Source organism: Hyla sarda, chromosome 6, assembly GCF_029499605.1.
Source record: "Hyla sarda isolate aHylSar1 chromosome 6, aHylSar1.hap1, whole genome shotgun sequence".
NCBI lineage: Eukaryota > Metazoa > Chordata > Amphibia > Anura > Hylidae > Hyla > Hyla sarda.
The window spans coordinates 268,696,720-268,723,401 of record NC_079194.1 but is presented as its reverse complement, the minus strand read 5'-3'; the positions used below and the strand labels follow the sequence as shown (position 1 = coordinate 268,723,401).

Here is a 26,682-nt window from a genome sequence, read left to right as displayed (position 1 = left end):
TTTTGTCTGTATTAGCGGTAATTAATAAATCAAAAGATTCAACAGATACTGTACTAATGTTGGGGGTGAATTTGAGATTTAAATTGTTAGTGTTGAGAGATGAAACAAAATTATCAAGATCCGGTTTGGCTCCACACCAAATGAAAAAAGTGGCGTCTATGTAATGGTGCCATGACACCAGATCGCCGCCCAACTGTGGATTGATGGTGGTATGCTCCCAATTTGCTATGAACAAATTGGCATAGCTGGGCATGAATCTTGTGTCCATGGCAGTTCCGTTAATTTGCAGGTAATTATCCAAACATAATATAATTGTGTGTTAATATGAAGTCAGTACTGTCTGTTATGAAGTTGATTTGGTCCGATGATAAATCTGCATGACTTTCCAATGTTTTGCGGATGGCAGTTAAACCTTGTTAATGATTAATGATTGTATACAGTGAACTAATGTCCAGTGTGCCCAAAAACCAAGATGGATCCCACTTAATAGCTTCAATAATCTGAATCATTTGTGTTGTGTCGATATGATTCGGTTGACTTAACATACGGTTGAAGATATTGATCAATGTATTGGGATCAATTTGATGTTATGGATCCGATGCCTATTACTATAGGGTGGCCTGGGGGTTGTTTAGGGTTTTTATGGATCTTTGTTATGGTGTAAAAAAAAAAAAACATATGCGTTTCTGAGTGCCTGTGATCAATTTGAATTCCTTTTTAGATAAGATGCCTTGCTCCCTGGCTCTCTTACATAATGTGTCTAATTCTTCAGAATATTGTGTAGTGGGATCACCTTTCAATTTTATACATGTGCTGTTGTCATTCAATTGGGACATACATAAAGATGTATAAGCTGATGTATCCATCACAACTGAACCGCCACCTTTGTTGGCCGGCATAATGGTGATGGATAGATCTTGTTGTAATTGTTTTATAGCTGCAGTTTCTCCAGGTGTTAAATTCCCCCATGCTTGTTTGGGTATTTTTATTTTTCTCAGATCGTTTTCTATAGCCTTTTTAAAAGTTGCCATATCCGTGCTTATCTCTTGTCTTGGAAAGAAGTGAGATATTTTTTTTATCAGGGTTGTGTGTTTGTAGGTAGACGGGGTGATGGCCTGGGTTTCTATTGGATTCCTCATAAAATATTTCTTTAGACTGAGTTTGTGGATATATTTTTCTATCCCAATACAAACCCCAAATTTGTCCAATTGTTTATTGGGTGCAGACTTAAGTCCTTTGTTAAGTAAACTAAGTTGGTTCGGATTCAGTGGAACAGAGCTTAAGTTAAAAATAGTGCTCTCTGTTTCTGTTTGTTCTATGTCTTGCTTACTTTTATTCTGGGTTGTTCTACTTCTTTGATTACAACCTCACCGAACTCTCTTTCTGTTGATGTTCTGTGTGGTGGGAGTGGTCAGAGAGCTGGGTGGATCTGTGCTATCGTTTCTACTGTCAATGTGTCTGTTGGGTGAATGGCTTGTTGTTTGTAGGTATAAGTGTTGTGTGGTACCTGATAATTCTGTGTGTGATAGTAGCGTTTGTGTTGGAATTTGTATGGGGTACAGGGTCTGGGTGTTCTCCAATTGGGGTGGTGATGTTGTGTGGGACGAGGGCTTTGTGAATAGGAAACGGAGTTGGATCTGGGCTATGGCTGGTATGTGTTGTGCAAATAGTGAGGTCTGTGTGTAAAGTTGAGGAGGGTAATGAGAAAGTGGTGGGTGTCTCCATGGCTTGGTCCCCTCCTGGCCCTCTCCCCATCTCCTACCTACATTTAGCTATGAAGTGTATGATTTTTATATCTTTAATATTCTTATATTTTATTATTTCTAATATTTGATGAGATTTCTTTAGGATGCGATATATTTCTGATATGCTGTGATATTTATCTATATACCAAAATATGTATCCAATATGACTACATATGCTAGTATGCGATTTTAAAGGCATACAGGCTAACCTATATAATTATATATTGTTCTGTTTCTATATTCAATTTTATCTTATATGCATATATTTCACTAGTCTATGTTTTCATCGTATACATAATTCTCTGCCATCTATAGTCCCTACTAATGTTAGTATAAGCTTACCACCATTATTCCCTAGTAATATATTGTTGTGAATTTGCCAATACATACTGGATGTGACGTTAGCAATTAGAGGAAGGGTTTACCATATATACTGTTGAGCAATTGACCCCCAAAGATATCTATTTTAAGCTGCTGAGGAAAGGACCTATGGGTGTCCTGAAACGTGTCCAGCCCACTATCTATTAAGTTTTTTGACCACTAATACCTATATTGTGACCTTAATCCATCTATGAACTCTATTTGCCAAAGACATCGGTCTTTATTGGTGAATAAAATTGTTAAAAATAAATGGGAGCTCAACATAAAACGTGATTACCCAAGCCGAGGATACTGTGTTGCGCAAAAACCCAATGTGCCAAAAATGCAAGTGGAGACAAAAAATGGGTAACAGTCCTACTAGGCTAGGGGTGAGAGATAAGAGAAAGAACCGAAGAAAAAATAAGAGTAATAAAAAAAATGATAAAAAGAATAAAGAAGAATAAAAAATAAGAGAGAGAGTTTCCAATTTAAAATAGCATTTATTTAAATAAACCTAGTGGAGTGAGGTACCGTACTTAGCAGGGCTCTTGCTTCAGACTATTCAGAAGATATAAAATATAATATATAAACATACTATGAGAACTGTACTGAAGATACATGTAAAAACACTGGATAATACCCATTTTAAACATGATTAGAACTGGACAGGGAAATAGGAAAGTCTTTGCGCTAAATTAGGCGCTACAAATGCTGCAAATATGGATATTTCCTCCGCAATTGGAGATGAATTATGTATAGTCAATAGCTTGGCAGGGACAGCACCATGCCGAAATAGGTTAGTTAGCAGTAGATAATGTTTGGAGCCCACTCTACCCTGACTTCCCAGGGCTACAGTATGAGTGGCTTCAAACTCAGCGGGGGTTGTAGCTGATTATCCACAGTTATTGTAATCCTCTGCTTCGGGACCTCGCTATCACCCGGCGGCGCGGGGACAGATATGCGAGGCTCCGAGCGCAATGTGAGTTTGGCACTGTGTGCCTCTTACCGGCTGTGCTGATCGTAAGATGGATGCAGTCGTCCTTGCTGTGGCTGGTCAGCAGAGCAGAAAGAGTTCCTTATGGAGCATGTTTCTCTAGTCGGAGGCTCCTAGGGTATAAGTCCTTTCGTGTGTCCACAGTGGGGGTGATGGTAGGTGACTTGTCTGGCTAGACACGTTTCAGGATGGTAAATACTATCACTGGACAAAACATGGATAACATAGGAAACTGTAGAATATAGTAGAAAAATAGAGAAAAAGAGAGAGAGTACAGAAGAAGTGAATGTTTAGAAAATATTAGTTCGTGACAATCAAAAAGATAGGGTATATTGTCTGAAAATATAAATATAAGAAGTGTATATATAAAAGAAAAAATGTAGGGGAAAAAATATAAAGTGATTGCTGTGTTATCTGATGGAGAGGAATTAGTGAATGTGTTCAGTGGGAAGTGATGCAAGAATGATGAATTTAAAATATAAAAAAATATGAAGAATGTTAAAAATTGCAAAATGTTAAAAATATAGATGTATAAAAAAAAAATATATAAATAAAGATGTATAAAAATGTATAGACAAATATAAAATGTAGAATAGGTTTCGGTAAGAAAGCTAATTTTATAAGAAACCGAATAATTCTAGTTCGGCATTCAGTCCTCTGAGCTCGAGGCTGCTAAATTCATATATTTTTCTAGCCTCTGCTCTGGACATTTGTGATAGATAGTTGCCTCCTCTCCAATTTTTCTTAATTGACTGTATAGCTGCGAACTTGAGTTTGGATGGGTCTGAGTTGTGTGTGAAAATGAGCTGATAAAAGGGTGTTTGTTATTGCTTTTTTTTAATGTTATACATATGTTCACCTATTCTGGTTTTTAATGGACGTTTGGTCCTTCCGATGTATTGCCTATGGCAGGGGCATGTTATGATGTAAATGACACCTTTAGAATTACAGGTAAGTAATTGTTTAATTTCCCATTGGAAAGTAATGGACGTAGATGAGATTTTTTTTAGTTTCAGATTTTTTAGCTACAGATCAATGCAATTCTCTTGAACTCCATTGATCTGTGTTCATTTGTTTGAGCCTGCTCAAGGCAGGCTCAATCAAATACAGATCCATGGGGGCAGCCATGAACGCAGAGGTAAGCCCCACTGTTGCTACCTCCTGAAATTGTATGCTATATCCTGAAATAGGGAAAATACCTATGGTGGAAGTATAAAGGGTAAAGGAGAACAGCATTGTTGTTTGACAATAATAGTTTGAAATACTTTGTACAGTTACAGAACAAATTTGATTTGCCTCAGACCAGCTTTTTCAGTTATTTGCATATAGGTTAGTAGGCTAGAAGTACAATTAGTGCCCCGCCCCCCCCCCCCCCCCCCCCAAAAAAAAAAAAAAAAAAATTAAAGGAAAAAAAAATAAAAGCTGTTATACAGGTTATGATGCCTACTGAATGGTTGTTCCAAAAAAAAATAAAAAGTAGGTCCCATCACAGAAGATATCCCTAGAATGTTATTTCATAAGGGGCAATAGTAGGGTGAGGCTAAACTGCCTCCCTGCTTCCGATCTTACTGTGTAGCTTTTTTTATCCTAGTAAATTACCAAACTCAGTAAGTGTTTCTCAGCACTGAGCTTGATTGACAGCTGCATAGAGCCTCACTAAAAGCTGCAAAGAGCCTCACTGAAACATGCATAGAGCCTCACTGAAAGCTGCACAGAGCCTGCTATTTATCACAGCGCTGCAACAATATGAGGGCACAAGTGGTCCCCCTGCAGGCTTCAGTGACATCATGCCTGCTGGGAAACACGCACTTTCTCCTGCTTGGAGATTGCACTGTGTGAGTGGGATGGTGTTATGAGTAGATAAGGAACATAGCCTGAGTTAGTTAAAGTTTATTTGGTGACCGATACTGCTAAAAAAAAAAACGATCAGAAAGTCCTTTCAAAACAACAATTGTACTGACAAAAACCACATACATCCCAGCATATGTAAAAATAAAGAGTGTTATTTATAGGGGTCAGAAGAGAACAATTTTAAGCATACTAATTTTGTACAAAAAGTTATATTCTAAAACAAAACCTATATAAAATCAGTATTGTAAACTAAAGGGCAATTCGTAAAAAGCGGAAGCACCAAAAAGTTGCGAAATTTTTATTTTTTTTTCAATTTTGCCTGGCAAATAAATTTTTTTTTTTTCACCATAGATTTTGTGGTAAACTGAGTGAGTTATTATAATTGGTAGCAATTGAATTTTTCATTATTAGGGGAGGGATTTTATATAAGTTTACAAACATTTTATTTAATGACACTTTCTTAGTCTCCGTAGGGGACTTATAGATTGCATTCACTGTTTAATACTATACTATGGCATAGCATTGAACAGTGAGAATGGTGCTCCGCTCCACTGATAATGCCCAGGGCCAGGCTTTAAGTCCCGGACAGCAAAGGCGTACATTTACGCCTTGCGTCGTCTAGGGCTGACATAAGTGTGATACTAAATGTCGGTCATTGATTGTGAGTGCCAACTGCTGATAGTAGCTATGTTTCACCATCTAGGAAAGAACGCACAGCTCATGCGTTTGCTACATAGAATTACCACACAATGGACATTTACACAAAAACCCAACAGATTTACTAAGGTTTCCACATAAAATGTGGTGGATTTCAGCTGAGGAAAACCAGACAGATCAGAGCATGTGTAAAAAAAGCAAAATGTAGGGAAAGTGGAAAATGTAGGGAAACCTTAGTAAATACCCTGGACAATAAATTGTAGGGAATTAAAACCCACAAAGAAACCTATACTCCACTCTTAGTAAATAAGGGCCAATGTGTTTTCTGTGTAATGTGCAGTGTGCTTAGGCCCAGAAGGCCGCGCCATACATGTACGACACATGTCATCAAGGGGTTAGGGAACAAAGGACTAAGGCTAAGTTCACATCTGCGTCGGAGGCCCTAAAACGAGCCTCCAATGTAAATGTAAACCCACCCTTACATGTGTTTTAAAATATCTTAGATATGCAATTAATTTTGTTTGTGGCATATCCCTTTTTACTTGTGCACCCATTTTAAATGAAAGTCTGCTCCATTATTCTCACACACCAACTATACTGTTTGATCTATTCATGGAGACAGACAAGGAGGCACTAACAACCTAAAGCAGATGCAGAAATTCTAGCAAATAAAGGTCTTATTTACAACTGCTGTAAAATAGCATATGCTACTTTACTGCATCTGAGTGGAATAACTAATGTTTCTCTTGTTTAAGTTTTTCTTTCCATAAAGGACAATGTAAAAATAGCATGCTGGACTTGGCTTCCTTGTTAAAATGCCACATGCTAGCAGCTCAGTTTTTTCACATTGTCCTCATGTAGAGGCGCGAGAAAATAAATGAGGACATCCCAACATAGTAAAATAAAAAATCAAGACTACGCATAACAGTAAATTTCTACCATCATGTATCATTATTAGTAAATGAATGTATAAATTGATGAATGAAACAAAAGTGCATTGTGTGTAAATGTATTTTCTATAATTTCACTTCATATTTTTTTATCAAGTCCGATATAATGTCCCTCTAGACACTATCCGCTCTCACTTACTGCTGCTAATTCTGTAAGACAGTTCTCGACTACTACTCAAAGAGAGAAAGTGTACTGGCTCTCAAGGACAGAAATAGAATGTAAATGTGATGTAGTGGTATAAGTGTGAATATTAGATAGTAAGTAGCCTAAAAATGTATAAGTGTAGTAAGGAACTATGAGTTCAAATGTGAGTTTAAAACATAATTTATTAATAGATCCAATAGTTAATAATATACCAAAGTGGATCCCGACAATCCACTCTGGTAAAATGTGTATAAAAACATATATATCAAGTTAAAACAAGATTACACACTGCCAACAAGTAATCAGAAAGTGTCTACAGCTTAGAAAAGATGGTAGTCCATAGCAACAGAAGGAAAAACATATGTACAGGTAAAGTCAGAGAAGCGCTGGAGCACCGCAAGAAGTTCCCACTCCTGCAGCGCTACTGATGTGTGCGCTATATTACTGGTATTCGTGCCAATAATCACACTTGAGCATGAAAAAAGATTACTGTGGAAACTGGAGATATTACCAGGCAGCCTCCACAGGGATGGTAATAGTGGTGGGTGAGACACTATAGCACGACTCGGCGGTCGGCAAAGAAGGTAATCCGGTTCACTCACCCACCCTTTTTGGATCTGGAGGAATGATGTCTACAGTCTTCCGGTCCCCGCAAATAGCGCAGGTGTTCTAGCTTCAAGCGGGGAAGTCTGCCATGAGACAGATGAGCCCTGCTGGTGAGCGATGTCTTGGCATGCGGGATACCTTGCTGTACGGTCCTTGCTGTACGGTCCTTGTGGAGATTTGCGCACTCCGATGATGCGCAGGATGAATGATAGGCTGTGAGGCTCTGGCAGAATGGGAGTGTGCAAATCTCCACAAGGACCCGTACAGCAAGGTATCCCGCACGCCAAGACATTGCTCACCAGCGGGGCTTGTCTGTCTCACGGCATACTTCCCGCTTGAAGCAAGAACACCGGCACTTGAAGCACAATATCTAGAACAAATACAATATTATTAGAGTATGTTAGGATAACAAAAGTTTAGTATATGTTCAAGGACAATTCAAGTGGTACAATAAGGCGAATTAGCCCATGAGAAATCTAGATGGTCTCAATGGGCTTTGTATCTCTCATTGCACTATCCTTACACCTGTCTTATGTAGTCAGGAACAAAAATCACTAGTCACTAGGATCACTAGTCAGCATGCTAAGGGTAGGTCACTATGCGAACACCATGCGAACAATGCAGTTGCCAGTCAGTTCAACTGAATATATACTGTATACCATATACATGAGCTAGGAATTTCTGCAATTTCACCATACACATTTATTCCATAAATTGCCAACAAGGCATAAAGGGGTAAAAAAGAAGAGGAAAAAGCAACACAGCCCCACATCAAAGGGGTGCAGGGTTTAAATGGGCACTCTCTCATTAAATTTTTTTTTGCTATTGCACTAGGTGTGGGAGACACAGCACATTTCTCCCAACTTTTGCACAGACTTTGGACTCTTGCTGGCCTGGCAGAAGTCCAAAATCAGGAAATGCAGTCTGGAGTGCTGAGGGGGGCCTGTGCAGCCTTAGCCAATCATAGCTCATCTCACACACAACTGCTCAGGGCTGTGTGTAGTAGAGTGAGGGAGGAAGTCCTCCCCTGTACGAGGAGCAGCATTACTATATAATTTGTATATGGCATTTTTCCACAGATTTCTACTTTGCAGGCATAATCTCTAATTTGCTCTGTGGTGGCCATTGTTGCTGTTGTGTTTTGTCTGTGGGGTGGTGTGGCCCGTAGCAAGGGGCTTGGTCGGGAAGCAGTGGGTCATTCCCCCTGTGGGCTTGGTGTCACAGAGGCGGAGGTCGCCTCCTTGCGCTACACCAGTGTTAGTTTAGGGACCCACTCTGACTAGGTGGCCTTGACGTAGCGAGTGGGCTTGTACTTTTTGATCTAAATGTATACTAACAACCTGTTAGTTTTGTAAATTATGTTGAGAAGCAAGTAGCTCAAAATACAAATAGTGGATGTGTGGCTATGTTTCTCTATTTTTGTTGTACATTTATAATCTCTAATTTGTAGTTCTCCCATAGCTGGTGGGCGGAGTACCCTCCTCCCCCTCCATAGACTACTTGTATTGCTTGTCTTTTAAACACAGGAAAAAGATGAGCTTATGTTTGGAAAGAATTTGAACAGCAGGTGGGGGGATGAGGTGGAAATAGTTTGATAACCAGAGAAATAAAGCATTTTTGTATAATAAAAATATATTACCAAGTTTCTTATATCACTTATATTATTGTTCTATTCAAAGTTTGTTCAAATGACAGTGCCTGTATATATACGGTGCGGCCATGCGGCAAGTCTATGAAGCGAGCTCAGGAGCTGAGCTCGTTTCATATCCTTTCGGTCCCGACTGCTATCAGCAGCCAGGACCCGTGGCTAATGCTGAAAATATATTGCCAGTAGCTCAGTTTAGCTGAACGGAATAATTGCAGAGAAATAACGATGTCCCAATCAGCTGAGAGGATGGAGAGGGGGGCCCTTACCTGTCTCCTCGCCATCCAGTTGGTTTTCCAAAGCTCCAGTCAGCCATGTCAGGCTGGAGCAGTTGAGCACTGATAACATTGATCAGTGCTATGCTATGGCATAGCATTGAACAGTGTATGTGATTTTGTGGGGACTAAAAAATAGTGTTTAAAAAAAATTGTTAATAAATATGATTTAACCCCTTTCCTAATAAAGGTTTTACCCCTTTTCCCTTAACCTCTTGGGGATGCAGGGCATATGCATACGCCCTGCATCCCCGATCCTTAAGCACTCAGGGCATACCTGTACGCCCTGAGCCCGATACCGGTGTTTAAAACGGGTCGGCCCCGGCTGCTATTCATAGCCGGGACCCTGGGCTAACAGTGTGCGGCACCGATCGTTGTGCCGCACGCTATTAACCCTTCAGTCGCGGCAGTCAAAGTTGTGTGAAAGTAAACGGTTCCCAGCAGCTCAGTCGGGGTGATCGGGACATCGCGATAAAATTGTGATGTTCCGATCAGCTGGGACGCAGGCGGAGGTCTCCTTACCTCTCTCTTCGGCGTCCGATCGGGGTTTGATTGCTCCAAGCCTGAGCTATAGGCTTGAGCAATCGAGCCCCTATCTCACTGATCCGTGCAAACAGCATAATAGATCAGTGTGTGCAGTGTTATAGGTCTCTATGAGAGCTATAACACTGCAAAAAAAAGTGAAAAAAAAGTTAATAAAGGTCATTTAACCCCTTCCCTAATAAAAGTTTGAATCACCCCCCTTTTCCCATAAAAAAAAAAATGTAAAAAAAATTTAACATGTGGTATCGACGCGTGCGGAAATGTCCAAACTATAAAAATATATAGTTAAAATGATACTCCGGTGAAAACCTTTTTTCTTTTAAATCAACTGGTGGCAGAAAGTTAAACATACTTGTAAATTACTTCTATTAAAAAATCTTAATCCTTCCAGTACTTATTAGCTGCTGAATGCTACAGAGGAAATTCCTTTCTTTTTGGAACACTGATGACATCACGAGCACAGTGCTCTCTGCTGACATCTCTGTCCATTTTAGCAACCGTTCATAGCAGATGCATGCTAAGGGCAGCATGGTGGCTCAGTTGTTAGCACTGCTTCCTTGCAGTGCTGGGGCCTTGGGTTCAAATCCCACTAAGGACAACAATAAATAAAGAGTTACTATTATTATTATAATGACGTCAGCAAAGAGAACTGTGCTCGTGATGTCATCAGAGAGAATTCCAAAAAGAAAATAATTTCCTCTGTAGTATTCAGCAGCTAATAAGTACAGGAGGGATTAAGATTTTTTAATAGAAGTAATTTACAAATCTGTTTAACTTTCTGGCACCAGTTGATTTAAAAGAAAAAAGGTTTTCACTGGAGTACCCCTTTAATTAAATCGCATGGCCAATGGCGTACGCGCAAAAAAATTCCAAAGTCCAAAATAGCGTCTTTTTGGTCACTTTTTATATCATGAAAAAATTTATAAAAAGCGATCAAAAAGTCAGATCAATACAAAAATGTTCCTGCATGTAGTTATGATTTTTTCCCGAAGTACGACAATATCCAACCTATATATCATTTTAACCGTATGGACCTACAGAATAAAGATTAGGTGTTATTTTTACCGAAAAATGCACTGCGTAGAAACGGAAGCCCCCAAAAGTTACAAAATTAAATTTTTTCTTCAATTTTGTCGCGCAATTAAGTTTTTTTACCACAAAATATTTATTGTATCAGAAAAGTATCAGTCCCCAGTAGCAAAATGTATATCTAAAAATCTGATATGGGTACAGTCTTTGATATGGGTACAGTCTTTGCATTTCTTTACCATAAGCGAGCTTAACAAACTGTTGTGAGCACTGTATATGGTGAAGAAATACAAAAGACTGTATCCATTTCGGATATATATAAATATGATGTGTATACATTTTCCTGTATATGTATATAAATTTTCCTACTGTGACTGATACTTTTCTTATACAATATAGATTGTTGCAACTATAACAGTAACATTTTTATTCATAAACAAATTATTGAAGCTAGTGAATTCTCTTATCTATATACAGTCATGGCCGTAAATGTTGGCACCCCTTACATTTTTCAAGAAAATGAAGTATTTTTCACAGAATAGGATTGCAATAACACATGTTTTGCTATACACATGTTTATTCCCTTTGTGTGTATTGGACCTAAACCAAAAAAAGAGGAACAAAAGAAAATTGGACATAATGTCACACCAAACTCCAAAAGTGGGCTGGACAAAATTATTGGCACCCTTAACTTAATATTTGGTTGCACACCCTGTGGAAGAAATTACTGAAATCAGTTGCTTCCTTTAATCAATCAATCAATCAATCGATAAGCTTCTTACACCTCTCAGCCAGAATGTTGGACCACTCTTCCTTTGCAAACTGCTCAAGGTCTCTTATTTGAAGAGTGCCTTTCCCCAACAGAAATTTTAAGATCTCTCCACAGGTGTTCAATGGGATTTAGATCTGGACTCCTTGCTGACCACTACAGAACTCTCATGCACTTTGTTGCCATCCCTTTTTTGGTTTAGTTCCAATACACACAAAGGAAATAAACATGTGTATAGCAGAACATTTGTTACCGCAATCCTTTTCTGTGAGAAATACTTCATTTTCTTGAAAAATTTCGGGGGTGCCAACATTTACGGCCATGACTGTATTCATATATACTGTGTTGTAATTTTAATTCATATACATTGCAAGTGAGTGAATCGCAAGGGCCCTGCAATCTCTCGCTCATTAATAGAGTGTACTACCACGGTACCAATAGCCCCGGAACGTCAAAAATGGCGCTCCTGGGCCTAGGTGGTAACAGGCTGGCGTTATTTAGGTTGGGAAGGGCCAGTAACAATGGTCCTCACCGACCCTTGTAACGTCAGACTGTTGATGCTTTGTTGGTATCTGGCTGAGAATGAAAATATGGGGAACCACACATGTTTTTTGTGTGAAATAATAATTTAAAAAAAAGTGTGGGGTTCCCCTTATTTTCATTTTCAGCCAGATATCAACCAAGCAGCAACATCCTGACATTACCAGGGTGGGCGAGGACCATTGCTGCTGGCCCTTCCCAGCTTAAATTAAGCCAGCCTGTAATCGCCTAGGCCCAGGAGCGCTATTTTTGACGGTCCGGGCCTGTTGGTACCGGCTCTTCCCAACACCATTGTGGTGGTGGGTACCAGGGTAATAATTAGGGGTTATCGCTAACTGTTTTGGAGGATAACTCTAAGCCCCAACTTAGTAATGGACTCTGTCTATAAGACAGCTTCCACTACTAAGCCTGTAAATAAAATATAAAAGCACAACACGTTTAAAAAACTTTTATTCCAAAAAACTCTCCCCCACAAGCCCTCGTTAACCATTTTATTAATATTAAAAAAAAAAACTGGGTCATTGTTGTAGTCCTCCGAATCTGAAGTAGTCCTCTGCATAAACGGATCTTAAATGATGAGAAAAACCCCACAAAAATATGTTTATTTTTATAGGGCTCTCCTCTGGGCAGAACGCCCATAAAGCAGTGTTTCCAAACAGGAAGCCTCCAGCTATTGCTAAACTATAACCCCCATTATTTCCAGACTGCCTTTGACTGTCTGGGAATGATGAGTGTTTTAGTTTAGCAACAGTGAGCCTTCAGCTTAGCAACATCTGGAGTCTTGCTGTTCCTAAACTATAACTCCCATGAAAGGAGTTGTAATTTAGGAACAGCGAGACTCAATCTTTAGCTAAACTACAACTCCCATGATGGGAGTTGTAGTTTAGCAACAGCTGGAGATACCCTGTTTCTAAACTACAACCTCCATGACGGGAGTTGTAGTTTAGAAAAAGCTGGAGGCACCCTGGTGTTAAAATGCCAGCCGCATCTACCACCAGCCCGCTAGCTGTTGCAAGACTACAACTCCCAGCATGCCCTTACAGTGAGGACATGCTGGGAGTTGTAGTTGCAATTCTTGGGTCGGTGCTTGATACAGGCAGGTGGGCAGGCAGCAGAGCCGGCCGGCTCCGAGAAATATGAAACTACACTGTAATTTCGTATTACCTGGGTGGTGCCGTGATTGGCCAGTTGGTCTTGTGCAGTCACGGCACCGCCCGGGAAATGTGAAACTACAGTGTAGTTTCATATTTCTAGGAGCCCTCTGCTGCCCCGGCACCTCATCTCATCTCCCCCCGTAATCTTAACCCTCTGCCGCCGCTCATCTCCCCCTTGCCACCGCTCATCTCACCCTGCCGCCGCACATCTCCTTCCGGCCTCCGCAGCTCATCTGACCCAGCCGCCACCGCTCTTCTTTCCCCAGCGCCGCCATTCATCTCGCACCCGCCCTACCTCTTGCAAGACCACAACTTCAAGCATGCCCTTACAGTGAGCAGGCCAGTGGCCTGGGCAGCGGAGGGCTCCCAGAAATATGAAACTACACTTTAATTTCATATTTCCCGGGAGATGCCGTGATTGGTGATTGGCGGGAAATATGAAATTAAAGTGTATTTTCATTTTTCTGGGTGCCTGCTGCCCCGGCCACCAGCCTGCATGAACTACCCACCTGCATCAACTGTAAAGGCAAGCTGGAAGTTGTAGTCTTGCAACAGGTGGTGCGAGATGCGCTGGGGAAAGACGGTGGCAGGGTGAGATGAGCGGCAGCGGGGGGAAGATGAGTGGGGGGGGGGGGGGGGGCTAGCAGCAGGAGGGGGGCCTGGGCTCCTTTTATGCAGCTGTGATTTCATATTTCCTGCAGGAGCCGTGATCTCTGCTCCCGGCAGGAAAATGAAATACCGCTCTCCAAAGCAAGTTTTGTAAGCCAGCTCTTGGCTGGCTTACATTTATGCTGCTTTGGAGGAGGTTGTGACTTTTTGTGCGACTTTTGCACTTGATAAATCCCTGACCACTGCAAAAAATTGCTTATGCACACATGCAAAAAAGAGCAAAAAAGCAAAAAAAAAAGAGCTCTAAATCCCTTGATAATCCTCCCCCAGTATAAATACAATGTGGGGATAAAACAATGTACATTATGTTACAAGCAGATGAAAGTGTAATAAATCTTTAGAAGTAAAATAATCGGACCAAGTGGATTTTATTTGGAAACTGCCAATGAGAAAGAAAAATAAAATATGAAATGATAGGTAGAACAGCTAGACAACTACATGTTTTGGTACCCAAACCACCTATTTATACCCTATTGTATGCATCAACAACCTAACTTGAAACATCTTATATATATATACAGTCATGTCCGTAAATGTTGGCACCCCTGAAATTTTTCAAGAAAATTAAGAATTTCTCACAGAAAAGGATTGCAGTGACAAGTTTATTCCCTTTGTGTGTATTAGAACTAAACCAAAAAAGGAGGAAAAATAGGAAATTGGACATAATGTCACACCAAACCCCAAAAATGGGCTGGACAAAATTATTGGCACCCTTAACTTAAAGGGATTATCCAGGAAAAAAAACATTTTTAAATATCAACTGGCTCCAGAAAGTTAACCAGATTTGTAAATTACGGTACTTCAATTAAAAAATCTTAATCCTTTCAGTACTTAGACAGAAAAGAACAACTCAACTTCAGTAACTCATAAGTACTGAAAGGATTAAGATTTTTTTTAATAGAAGTAATTTACAAATCTGGTTAACTTTCTGGAGCCAGTTGATATATGTAAAAAAGTTTTTTCCTGGAATACCCCTTTAATATTTGGTTGCACACCCTTTGGAAAAAATAACTGAAATCATCAGCAAGCTTCCTACACCTCTCAGCCTTAATGTTGGACCACTCTTCCTTTGCAAACTGCTCCAGGTCTCTCTTATTGGAAGGGCGCCTTTTCCCAACAGCACTTTTAACCTGTTAAGGACCCAGGGCATACCTGTACGCCTTGAGTCCGCTCCCGATCTATAACGCGGGGCCACAGCTATTAACCCCTTAAATTGAAAGTGAAACCATGCCGGTTAGCTCAGCGAGCTGTTCGTGATAGCCGCGGCGAAATAGCGGCATCCCGAACAGCTTACAGGACAGCCAGAGGGTCCCTACCTGCCTCCTCGCTGTCCAATCGCCGAATGACTGCTCAGTGCCTGAGATCCAGGCATGAGCAGTCAAGCAGCAGAATCATCGATCACTGGTTTCTTATGATAAACCAGTGATCAATGTAAAAGATCAGTGTGTGCAGTGTTATAGGTCCCTATGGGAACTATAACACTGCAAAAAAAGTGAAAAAAAATAGTGAATAAAGATCATTTAACCCCTTCCCTAATAAAAGTTTGAATCATCCCCCTTTTCCCATAAGAAAAACAAATAGTGAAAATAAAAATATACATAAGTGGTATCGCCGCGTATGCGTATTTATCCTCAATTTTTTTAAGATTTAAGATTTTTTAATTGAAGTACCGTAATTTACAAATCTGGTTAACTTTCTGGAGCCAGTTGATATATAAAAATGTTTTTTTTTCCTGGATAATCCCTTTAAGTTAAGGGTGCCAATAATTTTGTCCAGACCAGTTTTGGAGTTTGATGTGACTTTATGTCCAATTTGCTTTTTTTCCTCCCTTTTTTGGTTTAATTCCAATAGACACAAAGGGAATAAACATATGTATAGCAAAACATGTTACTGCAATCCTTTTTTGTGAGAAATACTTCATTTACTTGAAAAAATTCAGGGATGCCAACATTCACGGCCATGACTGTATGTATATGTGTGTGTGTGTGTGTGTGTGTGTGTGTGTGTGTGTATATATATATATATATATTTATTTATTTATTTTATTTTATTTTTTTAATATATACCACACACACACACACTGGAAAAGACAAGACACTTTGGTAAATAGACTGCATGTAGAACAGAGTAAATTTTCATCTTAGATAGAAATACCCTATAGCAAATAAGGGTGAAGTGATCTATCTCTGTGACAGTTCAGATATCCTTTATGGAGAATGGCTGCATTTCTATCTGTGGGTGAAGAGCAGTGGAGAGGAACGAAAAAAGCCTGAAGATGTAATTAACTCCTCTCATAATTAATATTAGAAAAAGGTAAGCATATGGCCAACTCCAGGGGAGACTGCACCCAGCATAGTATGAAGAAAAGATAGATGAGAGAGGAAGAACAAGCAGAATTGATGTCAGAGACAACTAGAGTTTGTAAAGAGAGGTAAGAATAATACAATAAGCAAATCAGAAAAAAATATTTTAAAGGAAGGGGCACATGACACATATCCACAGCGTATTTCATGCTGCGGATCCGCTGGTGACCCGACCCTTAGTGTGCCTCCAGCTGTTCCCCCTGCTCACAGCTGCAATTCACTGCTCCGAGTAGTCACACAGGGCGAATAGCTGTGAGAGTTGCTGCGAACATGCGCAGTGTACTCATGTATGGCGGCCGCACCGCGATGTCTAGGAGTAGACTATGAGCGTGCTTGGCGAATTGCAGGCCCCTGTGTGACTGCTGGGAGTGGCGGATTGCCTCTGTGAGCAGGGGGGACATACTAAAGATCAGGTCACCGGCAGATCTGCATAATGGTCTCACTCTGCAGCTAGCACCTCCTCCCTTCTCTACAGACTTCTATGGGCAGCTGTAACCTCAAGCCTTAGTAAGCTGATTATCTGTTTTCAGGTGTGATTTTTATATTGCCCACACCTGCAACTTGCCCCAGGTGAGTATAAAAGTTCATGCTTGAAACAATCTTATTTTTCCACTATTTTGAAAGGGTGCCAATAATATTTTTTTGCAGCCCATTTTTGGAGTTTGGTGTGACATTATGTCAAATTTGCTTTTTTTCCTCCTTTTTTCGGTTTAGTTCCAATACACCCAAAGGGAATAAACATGTGTATAGCAAAATAAGTGATACTGCAATCCTTTTCTGTGAGAAATACTTCATTTTCTTGAAAAAATTTCAGGGGTGCCAACATTTACGGCCATGACTATACAGTGGTCCCTCAACATACAATGGTAATTCGTTCCAAACGAGCCATCGTTTGTCGAATCCATCGTATGTTGAGGGATTCGTGCAATGTAAAGTATAGGAAGCTGTACTCACCTGTCCCCGCCGCTCGAGATGCTGTCCCCGGGCCTCCGGTGGGCTCTCCGCTGTCTTCTCCGGTCCTCTGCTTTCTTCCGCAAGGCCTTACTGGACCTGCGTAGCGACGTCATTACGCCGCTGCGTACGCCATTCCTATTGGATGACGTGCGCAGCAGCGTATTGACATATTCGGAGAGGGCCGAGAAGACACCGGAAGACCAGCGCTGGACCAGGAGGGCACCCCGGAGCATCGTGGAGGGGTAAGTAATACTTACCGCACCACAAGGGGAACATTAAGCTGCTATCCGGCAGCAGCTTAAGCATTTGGCGCTGCCGGATAGCACTTAATGCGATAGCCCCGACATAAAAAAGCATCGTATGTCGATGCTGACATCGACATGCAATGGCCTCTGAGATGCCATCGTATGTCGATTTGATCATATGTCGGGGCCATCGTAGGTCGGGGGGTCACTGTGTGTATGTATGTGTATATATATATATATATATATATATATATATATATATACATATATATTTATTACACACATATCTATATATTTTTTTAAGCATTACTGTGGGGAGAAACAACTTTTTCCCATTTAATATTCTCCCATTTAATATTGCCATTTTTCTGATATACTTCATAAAAAAAGAGCGATTGCTAAAGATGTGAAAGAATGGTTTAAAAAATGGTCACTAGGGGTCCCTGTCTCTTCCCCTGAAAATTCTTCCTTTTTTGGTCCATTAAAGAAAAAGTTATTACTTCCCCCAACAAGTTACTTGATGACAATGTTTGTAATCTTTATTTATGTTTTATCAAAATAGAACTCTGTCTATTAAATTTAGTCTTTTAAAAGACATAACTAAATAGGAATATAGCCATGGCAAGTCTAGGGGCATTTTCTAGGCCCCTGACCACCACAGCAACAATCGCATCATTGGGGCATTAATTTATGTCAGAAAGGGAGCCCCCTCTCTTAATCTAACCACCTAGATGCCAGTGTTAACCCCATCCCTCCCCAGGACATATGAGTACGTCCTGGGAAGGGAGGGTGGACAGCCAGGGCCGAATTAACATAGTGGTGGAAAGTAGGCCCAGACGGACAAAAAAATAAAATAAAAAATGTTTCCACATGCACTCTGTCCCATATCCCCAGGCAAGCAAGCGTCACTTTTAACTGTATGCGCCCATGCGCATATAGTTGTTAGCTGCCTGTGCTGATGACGTCATCTCCTGCAGAGGAGAGAGGATGCGGCCGAGTGGAGAAGGAAGGATGGCTCCAGGTAAGTATCAATTTTTGATTAAGCCTGGTACAAAACAGGGGCAGGATGGGGCTGGCTACCTACCTATTGACTGCCTACCAACCCACCTGGCTGCCTACCTAATTACCAGGCTGTCTACCTACCTATCCACCTGACTCGCTAACTACCTAGCTGACTGACCATGCAAGCAAACTTTGGTGTTTATTCTATCATGAAAAAAAAGTCTTGAAAAAAGAAGAGACACTTTTTTTTTCAAGATGGAATAAACACCAGAATTTTTCACTATCCCTATCACTGTAATCACTTATATGATAAACAGACCCTGTGTATAGCTGGTACCTCATGTGGTCCTGTTTATAACCACTAATATGGTATACTGATCCTATGTACCTTTATATGGTCCTGTATATAATCACTTATATGGTATACAGATCCTGTGTAAGGCTGGTATCTACCTCTATATAGGCACTGTATGGGGGACTATAGGTCTGTGTACAGTTGTTGTTTTTTAGCAACAGTATGGTACATTAGTCATTAACTGTGGGATGTATACTGTGTTCCTGATGCACCAGTATGATTTGGCCCTTTTGTTATTTATATTTTGGTATTATTGGTATTGTTAGTGTACAGTGGTTTTTATTCAGTATGGTGGTATTTTTCAGTCTTTGTATGGTGGTATAATTTGTGCCTTGTCAGAAAATTTTAACAAAACAAAAACTATTGCAGCTCATCCTCAATTTAGCCGAGGGTCTATCTCTGTACCACCCAAAAGTACTAAAGAAAACCAATAACCAACAAGGTGACAACTCAAGGCTCACAACAATTAGCAGTAAAATAAAGTCTTCAATAGATGTGTGCCAAACAATCACATTAAATAAAACACAGCAATATAAAAAATAAGCAAAAAATTAGCCCTCATACAGCTCTGTATACAGAAAAAAAGTAAAAATTTTCTATAACTAGTAAAATAAAACAAAACCTATATAAATTGGGTATCATTGTAATTGCATGGACCTTCAGAATAAACATAAGTCATTTTGACCAAAAAGTGTACTGCTTATAGTGCGTACATTGTATGATGGCGTTTTCTTTAAAATTTCACCCACATATATTTTTTTGGGCTTCACCATACATTTTTTGGTAAAATGAGTAATGTCATAACAAAGTACAATTAGTCCCATAAACAACAACAACAAAAAAACATAGTGCTTTCTGTTGCAACCTCTGTCTATGTCAGGAACTGTCCAGAGAAGGAGAAAGAAGTGGCAGCAGAGAGCACCGTGATCAGATTGATAAGACTACAGAACTTTCTCTGGAACATACAGCAGCTGATAAGTACTGGAAGGCTTAAAGATGTCCAGCAGTAAGAAACTTATATCCTATTTGCAATATAGGGAATAGGTGTCTGATCAACTGGGGTGTCCCCCCCCCCCCCCCTGCAATCTCCCATATGGAGCCCCGACTCAGCTCCTGTGTGTGACATTTTCCACGCACCACATCAGCTGGTCAAAACACGGCTTCTCCATTCACCTCTAGAGGCATGGCGGATGTGTGTCTCCTCCTCTCCACCTCTAGAGGAGCAGCATTTGTGTGTCTCCTCCTCTCCCATAGAGATGAATGGAGGGGGCCTGTTTCGACAAGCTGACATGCAGGGTACAAAACGCACTATAACAGAGCAGAGCTGGGCCAGAGCCAGGGCCCCATACAGGAGATTCCGTTGATAGGCGATACGTTTCTTACCTCTGGACATCATCTTTAATATTTAAGGCTGGGTTCACACTACGGTTTGTAACTATGGTTCCCGTATACGGCTGGGGCGAGGGGGCGGGGCTTAATCGTGGCGCCCGCACTCAGCCGTATTCGGCAACCGTATTTAATGCATGTCTATGAGCCGACCGGAGTGAACCGCAGCCTCCGGTTGGCTGCTTTTTCGTCCGTATGCGGTTTCCCGACCGTAGGCAAATATGCAGTCAACCACGTTTGTGCCTGCGGTCGGGAAACCGCATACGGCCGAAAAAGCAGCCAACCGGAGGCCCCCCTCTTCCCAGCCGTATACGGGAACCGTAGTTACAAACCGTAGTGCGAACCCAGCCTAATAAATAGAAGTCATTCTGTATAACTTTCTGGCACCAGTTTATTAAAACATTCCCCCCCCCCCCCCCCCCCTCTGGAGTACTCCTTTAGATATCAAGGATCCTTACTATATCTGATCTGGCCATTGCAGCAGGAACTCCGCTGTTAATCACGCAGGTTATCACCCAAAAGACATACATGTACACCATTCTGCATAAAGGGGTTAACTTGAAACATCCAAAGATATTTTCATCAACTCTTCATAACACACTAAAAAAACACTGCCTGTTCTCATTTTACTATCTATGATAGAGCGAATGGAACATTTTCCTGATTCAGGAAAGGGGATCTAAAGGGAAGTGTGAGTTACAAAGTAAATTACAGCACTTTTGGAAAATTGAATTTGAGAAGATTTTTTGCTTTTAAAGGAATAAAGAGAGACATCAAATGCATATTTGTAAGATATACTTACTTCCAGAAAGCTGCATATATTTCCTCACAATCCATGTTTAGAAGCAAGCCATCAATAGGAGCAAAAAACAGAGTGAAGTCATAAAATTGATGCTCTGTTTGTCTTTTCTGATGCAAACAGGCCGTCTTATCTCAAAATGTGCACTTTTATTCAAATTACATTTTATCCAGTGTGTAAAATAACAGAACAAGCTACAAAACCAGTGTGCAGCGAAAGTGTCGTCCTTCTCTTGGGCCATTTTAAAGGATAACAATTGTCAATGTCTTCTGTTAGTGTAATTGCTCACAAAATGCATGGATCGGGTGAAAAATGGGTTCAAACCCCATTACTGACATAGCTGCCTGGGACTTCGTGAAAATGAATTGCTTTGAGCTGAAAGAAGTTCATTTGCATAAAGAGAAACCACAGAACTGTCCAGGCAATGGCAATTTTCTCATAATTTATTAATCTGAAGTACCAGTACTTTATCTAATAGATTAACTGCGCTAAACTACACAATAGAAAAAAACGACTGAAAGGGATATTTATGTATGTGCCCAAGAGCTAACAATCTAAGTGTGACACAGAGCTCTAAAGCTGTGTAAACTAATGCATTTTGTTCCGCTCTATCCACCTGCGCTAGAAACACTGAGCTATAGGCATGAGAACACAATATTATGTGCTTATACGCATGGCTGGGGATAGCTCATCCATTTATCTCTCTGATTGCGTGAAATCTGCAGATCAATAGATTTACCTGTGCCTCATGGAAAATAAACGCACGTCTTTTACGCTGAACCATATTGTTTAACAAGCAAGCTATGAACCCATGCTCTATACCAGTGGTCTTCAACCTGCGGACCTCCAGTGGTCTTCAACCTGCGGACGCCGTTGGCTGTCCGGGCATGCTGGGAGTTGTAGCTTTGCAACATCTGGAGGTCCGCAGGTTGAAGACCACTGCTCTATACCATTATGTCAGGACTGGCAGATATACTGTAAAATGTTTTGTTGTTAAAGGGGTATTCCAGGCAAAAACTTTTTTATATATATCAACTGGCTCCGGAAAGTTAAACAGATTTGCAAATTACTTCTATTAAAAAATCTTAATCCTTCCAATAGTTATTAGCTTCTGAAGTTTTCTGTCTAACTGCTCAATGATGATGTCACATCACGGGAGCTGTGCATGATGGGAGAATATCCCCATAGGAACTGGACAGCTCCCGGGACGTGAGTCATCAGAAAGCAGTTAGACAGAAAACAGCAACTCAACTTCAGAAGCTAATAACTATTGGAAGGATTAAGATTTTTTTTAATAGAAGTAATATACAAATCTGTTTAACTTTCCGGATCCATTTGATATATAAAAAAAAGTTTTGGCCTGGAATACCCCTTTAACATTTTCCTTTTGATTCATCATCTAGAAAGTAAATATGGTAAAAAATTCCTCTACATTGTATATACCTAAGATATGCTTCTGCTGTTTCATGTATAAATCCTCATTGAAATATTTTTATAGTTAGACATATATATTGATATAACAAAGTGCATACAGTGTAGTATGGTTGAAAACATGGCTTCTACTATGTACATGACCATAAGGTAGCTATGCTCTCTCATCCATATGAAGAAACATTTAAAGACAAAAGAGTGCTCCTGAAAATGTTAGACAACAACTTGTGCACCAAAGGTGCTCTTTTGTATGTAAACTTAAGGCAGAATATTAAACTGTGATGGACATTTTGGATATAATGGAAAACATTCTTGGTCTCCCATTTATTCACTTGCATGCAAGTATACATAAGCCCCTATGTCTGTCAATCTTGTGTGTAATAATCTTGTAATCAAGTCCCCATATCTTCATGGTATAGTGCACAAGAGAGAACCACTTGTCCAGTGATGTAATCTGGTCCAAGTCACAATTCAAATGAGAGCAGCTCTTCTCTTAGGGTATTTATTGATTTCACATGATCAATGTTTCAACAATTTGCATAAAACAATAGTACATGTGAATATAAGAAACTTAGCAAAATATCCTAAAATAGTTCACTCTGGAAAGCTGCTAAAATCCATTTGGAGGTGGACTGGCTCAGTGAGGTATCAGTTTACATCTTCCCAATAAAAGTCTATGGAAAGTGAGGCGGAGGAGAGAGTAGCTGAAAAACAAGAGTAGGGTCACATCTAAAATGCACACATTCGTTTGTGGTATACCGTAAAAAGATGTACTAAAACAACCTTGCATACATTTTTGTGGTATACGTTTTTGCTTGTAGTATGTGGTATTCATTTGCATATGTTTTAAATGTATTATTCTTATTTTCTGTTATATGTTAAACGATGTAAAAACTATAAAACAAGAAAAAAAAATATTCCACATCATGCCACACAATCTATTACTAATATACTTATACACCACAGCATATGATTTTTTTGTGGTACAGAAAAGTAGTGAATGCAGAACTTTTCGATCCCACAAAATAAAGTCATACACAAATGTACAGGGGACTAAAACAGGTACTATGTATTTTGCGTAATAGAATCCTGTGGGTGTACTGCTGTAGTATAGATGTGGAAGAGCCCTAAGACAGAACCAAAGAGATGCACACAAACAACTCACTAAAATATCCTCCATGCTACTGCTACTTATTAGGATGTATTTTCCTATAGAGAAGGGTCTCGTGTGTGTGTGTGTGTGTGCGCGCGCGCGCGCACACGTGCAGTATGTGGCAGACATCATAGCCACTAGTTTCCACCCAAAAGCTCAGAGGCAACTGAAATTAGAAAATGAGCCTGCAAAAGAAGAAAACTGGTGAAAATGTTATATATGTCTATTAAAGCTATGTTTCCTACTTGCCAAAAGTCCCGAGACTGGCAGGACATTACTGAGAACTTGGTCTTTGAAGGTCAAACAAAACTTTTGTGGCTAGGGGTAGCGTTTAAATGTGTCATTTTTGTTTTTCTTATTAGGGGTAGCGTTTAAATGTGTCATTTTTGTTTTTCTTATTAGGGGTAGCGTTTAAATGTGTAATTTTTGTTTTTCTTATTAATGGTAAGAGTGCAGTCTGCATAAAAAGAGCTTTAAAATGATGGCATGACATGCAAATTATAAATCAAAGCTATACATGTTTAGTATTATCAGTATTTAAAAACCATAGGAATATGTGCTGGTCTCTCCCTTAGTAAAGAGTAAGACATATTCATATACACAGGGCCCCATGGAGTCACAACAGAGTAACCGGAGGCACAACTCTACAAGACTCTTCAAACAAATAAGAGAAAACACACTTTCACAGAGGGTAAATGAACAATTAAGAGCACTATGTATTCTTTTCTTCTTCAGCTATAGCCATATAAAACCATTGGGCCCCTTTAACAGGATGTGGGATGCATATTTTATAAAATTGGTAATATCCTTATGTTATCTCAGGGTAATTATCCAACCTCCTACTCTGAACGGCTATTTTACAAACACAGCAACCATCCAAATCTACCGCATCATCCTAGGTAGTCTTTTTTATTTTATTATTTCACTATTTCTCCACCCAACCATCCAAATCTGTCAGAACTGTCTTCCCTACGTGCCATCTCAGGCTATCTGTTACATCGTGCAAAAGGTTAGAAAACGCCGCTGACAGATGTACCCTTCTGTTTGGCAATTTATCAAAGCTGTCATCAGGAAAAATAAAAAGCTGCCACATGGTTGCTTGCAGCAGATGCAGCCTCTATGCTACTGAATCTACATGCGGAAACAATGTGTTGACTGGGGTTTTATTTTACGTCTTTTTGCTCTGCCCCAGTATAAGATCAAGAAAAACAGTGCTTGGCACAACAAATAAGCAAACTTGTTATGCTGCCAGCCTTGATTTCGTATACAAATACAATAACTCAGGCACCAGTATGTGTTAGTTTAATAGTTTAAAGGGGTACTCTGGCGCTTAGACATCTTAAGATGTCTGATCGCGGGGGTCCTGCCGCTGGGGACCCCCGTGATCTTGCATGCAGCACCCCAGTTAAAATCAGTCCCCGGAGCATGTTCGCTCCGGGTCGGATTACCGGCGATCACGGGGCAGGCGGCGTGTGACGTCACGCCTCCGCCCCCGTGTGATGTCACGCTCCGCCCCTCAATGCAAGCCTATGGGAGGGGGCGTGATGTCACATGCCGCCTGCCCCGTGTTTGCTGGTAATCAGACCCGGAGCAAACATGCTCCGGGGACTGATTTTTAACTGGGGTGCTGCATGCAAGATCACGGGGGTCCCCAGCGGCGGGACCCCCGCGATCAGGCATCTTATTCCCTATCCTTTGGATAGGGGATAAGATGTCTAAGCGCCGGAGTACCCCTTTAAAGGTGTACTCCAGTGAAAAGCTTTTTTTTTTTTTAAATCAACTGGTGCCAGAAAGTTAAACAGATTTGTAAATTAAAACAAAGATTAACCACACCTCAAGAATACTACCCTAGGGTACACAGTGAATAATTGTTTGAGACATAAAGTTTTGAAAAAAAGTGCAGATTTTATTAAAACAATAAAAACCTAAATGGTTAAAAATATCAAAGCAATGTCAATGTTATCTTAAACTGTCATTGGGCCCTAATGACAGATTTAGAAAATATGAATATATGTATAGCAACCACCTAATATAGAATAATCTATAGATGTAAAAAACAAATGCAATTTTTCAACGATATATAATGATCCGGAGTCGACTATTAGTCCGGCACCTATGATGAATAAAAAAGGGCTGATAGTCCGGCACTTGTAATGGAAAAGGCAAAATCACTTGATGGACTGATGTGTAGGTGTATAAAAAGCTGCCCACAGTTGTTAGACAAATCCAAAGTTCAACCTCACCCTGGCTGCTGGTCCCGTACTGCGACGGGCCGATAGTTGAAATTCTTGTGTTGGCTGCAGCAATCCTGGCGTGAGAGCCTGGATGGATATGGGCTCCGGCAGGAGACTCTCTCGGGAACGGTCCGTGGTATCGGCAAATACCTGGATGTGTATCGGACCTTCGCTGGAGAGATCGTGGCTGGGTTCTGGTAGTGCAGGAAGCAGGTTGGTAATGCGCTCAGTAGGAGAGGATGTTTGATGAATGCAGCAAGTGGTGCACAAAGTTCTGGTCCGGCTTCAGTCTAGGTGGTGCGTGCAAATTGTGCTCTGTTCAGATTAGATATCAGCCTAGACGCGTTTCAGGGTGCTAAAAACGACCCCTTCCTCAGTAGGCGAATGTAACAAAAGAGTGTCACTTTGGCTCCAGTTTGGGATCTTTACATCAGGATTCACAGTATGGAGTGGCACAGCCTGCTGCGCTATTCAACTTGTGTTACTATGAATGACAGATGCTATTGTGGGGACCATGATAGGGGAAACAAGTCAATCTACTGAAAAGTAGGACTGTGAATGTAATACACAATGCTTGGGCACTCTAGTGTTGGGGAGCATTGTAGATCCCATTATAGCACCTAGATGGTTTAAAAAAACAACAACAATCAGACTGATCCTAAGCTAGGATACAGTCCAAATGGTTTTCTTTCCCTGAAATTGTGATTTGATACAATAACCAAAGCTTTGTTTAGTATAAATGACATACCCACATGTTCCTCCTGACCCAATGACAGACTGGTCAGAGGAGGCAGTCATGTTCTTCACTCTATGAACTTCCACTTTCAA

The 26,682-nt window shown here is 40.5% G+C and overlaps 1 protein-coding gene across 6 annotated transcripts in view; it reads left to right on the top strand.

The window, feature by feature from the left end:
- The window catches only part of LOC130277036 (ADP-ribose glycohydrolase MACROD1-like), a 656,083-nt gene that overhangs the window by 165,267 nt on the left and 464,134 nt on the right, over positions 1-26,682 (top strand). The window contains exon 4 of one of the 6 annotated variants that reach the window (XR_008845346.1): positions 24,225-24,311. The exons of 4 other annotated variants lie outside the window; for them this stretch is intronic. Coding sequence is in view for 1 of the 2 variants with exons in the window: in XM_056527279.1 (XP_056383254.1) it covers positions 24,225-24,250 (26 nt within the window). In the remaining variant the exon portion in view is untranslated. Of the gene's footprint in view, positions 1-24,224; positions 24,358-26,682 lie in introns of those variants that run through there. One more of the 6 variants, XM_056527279.1, reaches the window with a different exon arrangement.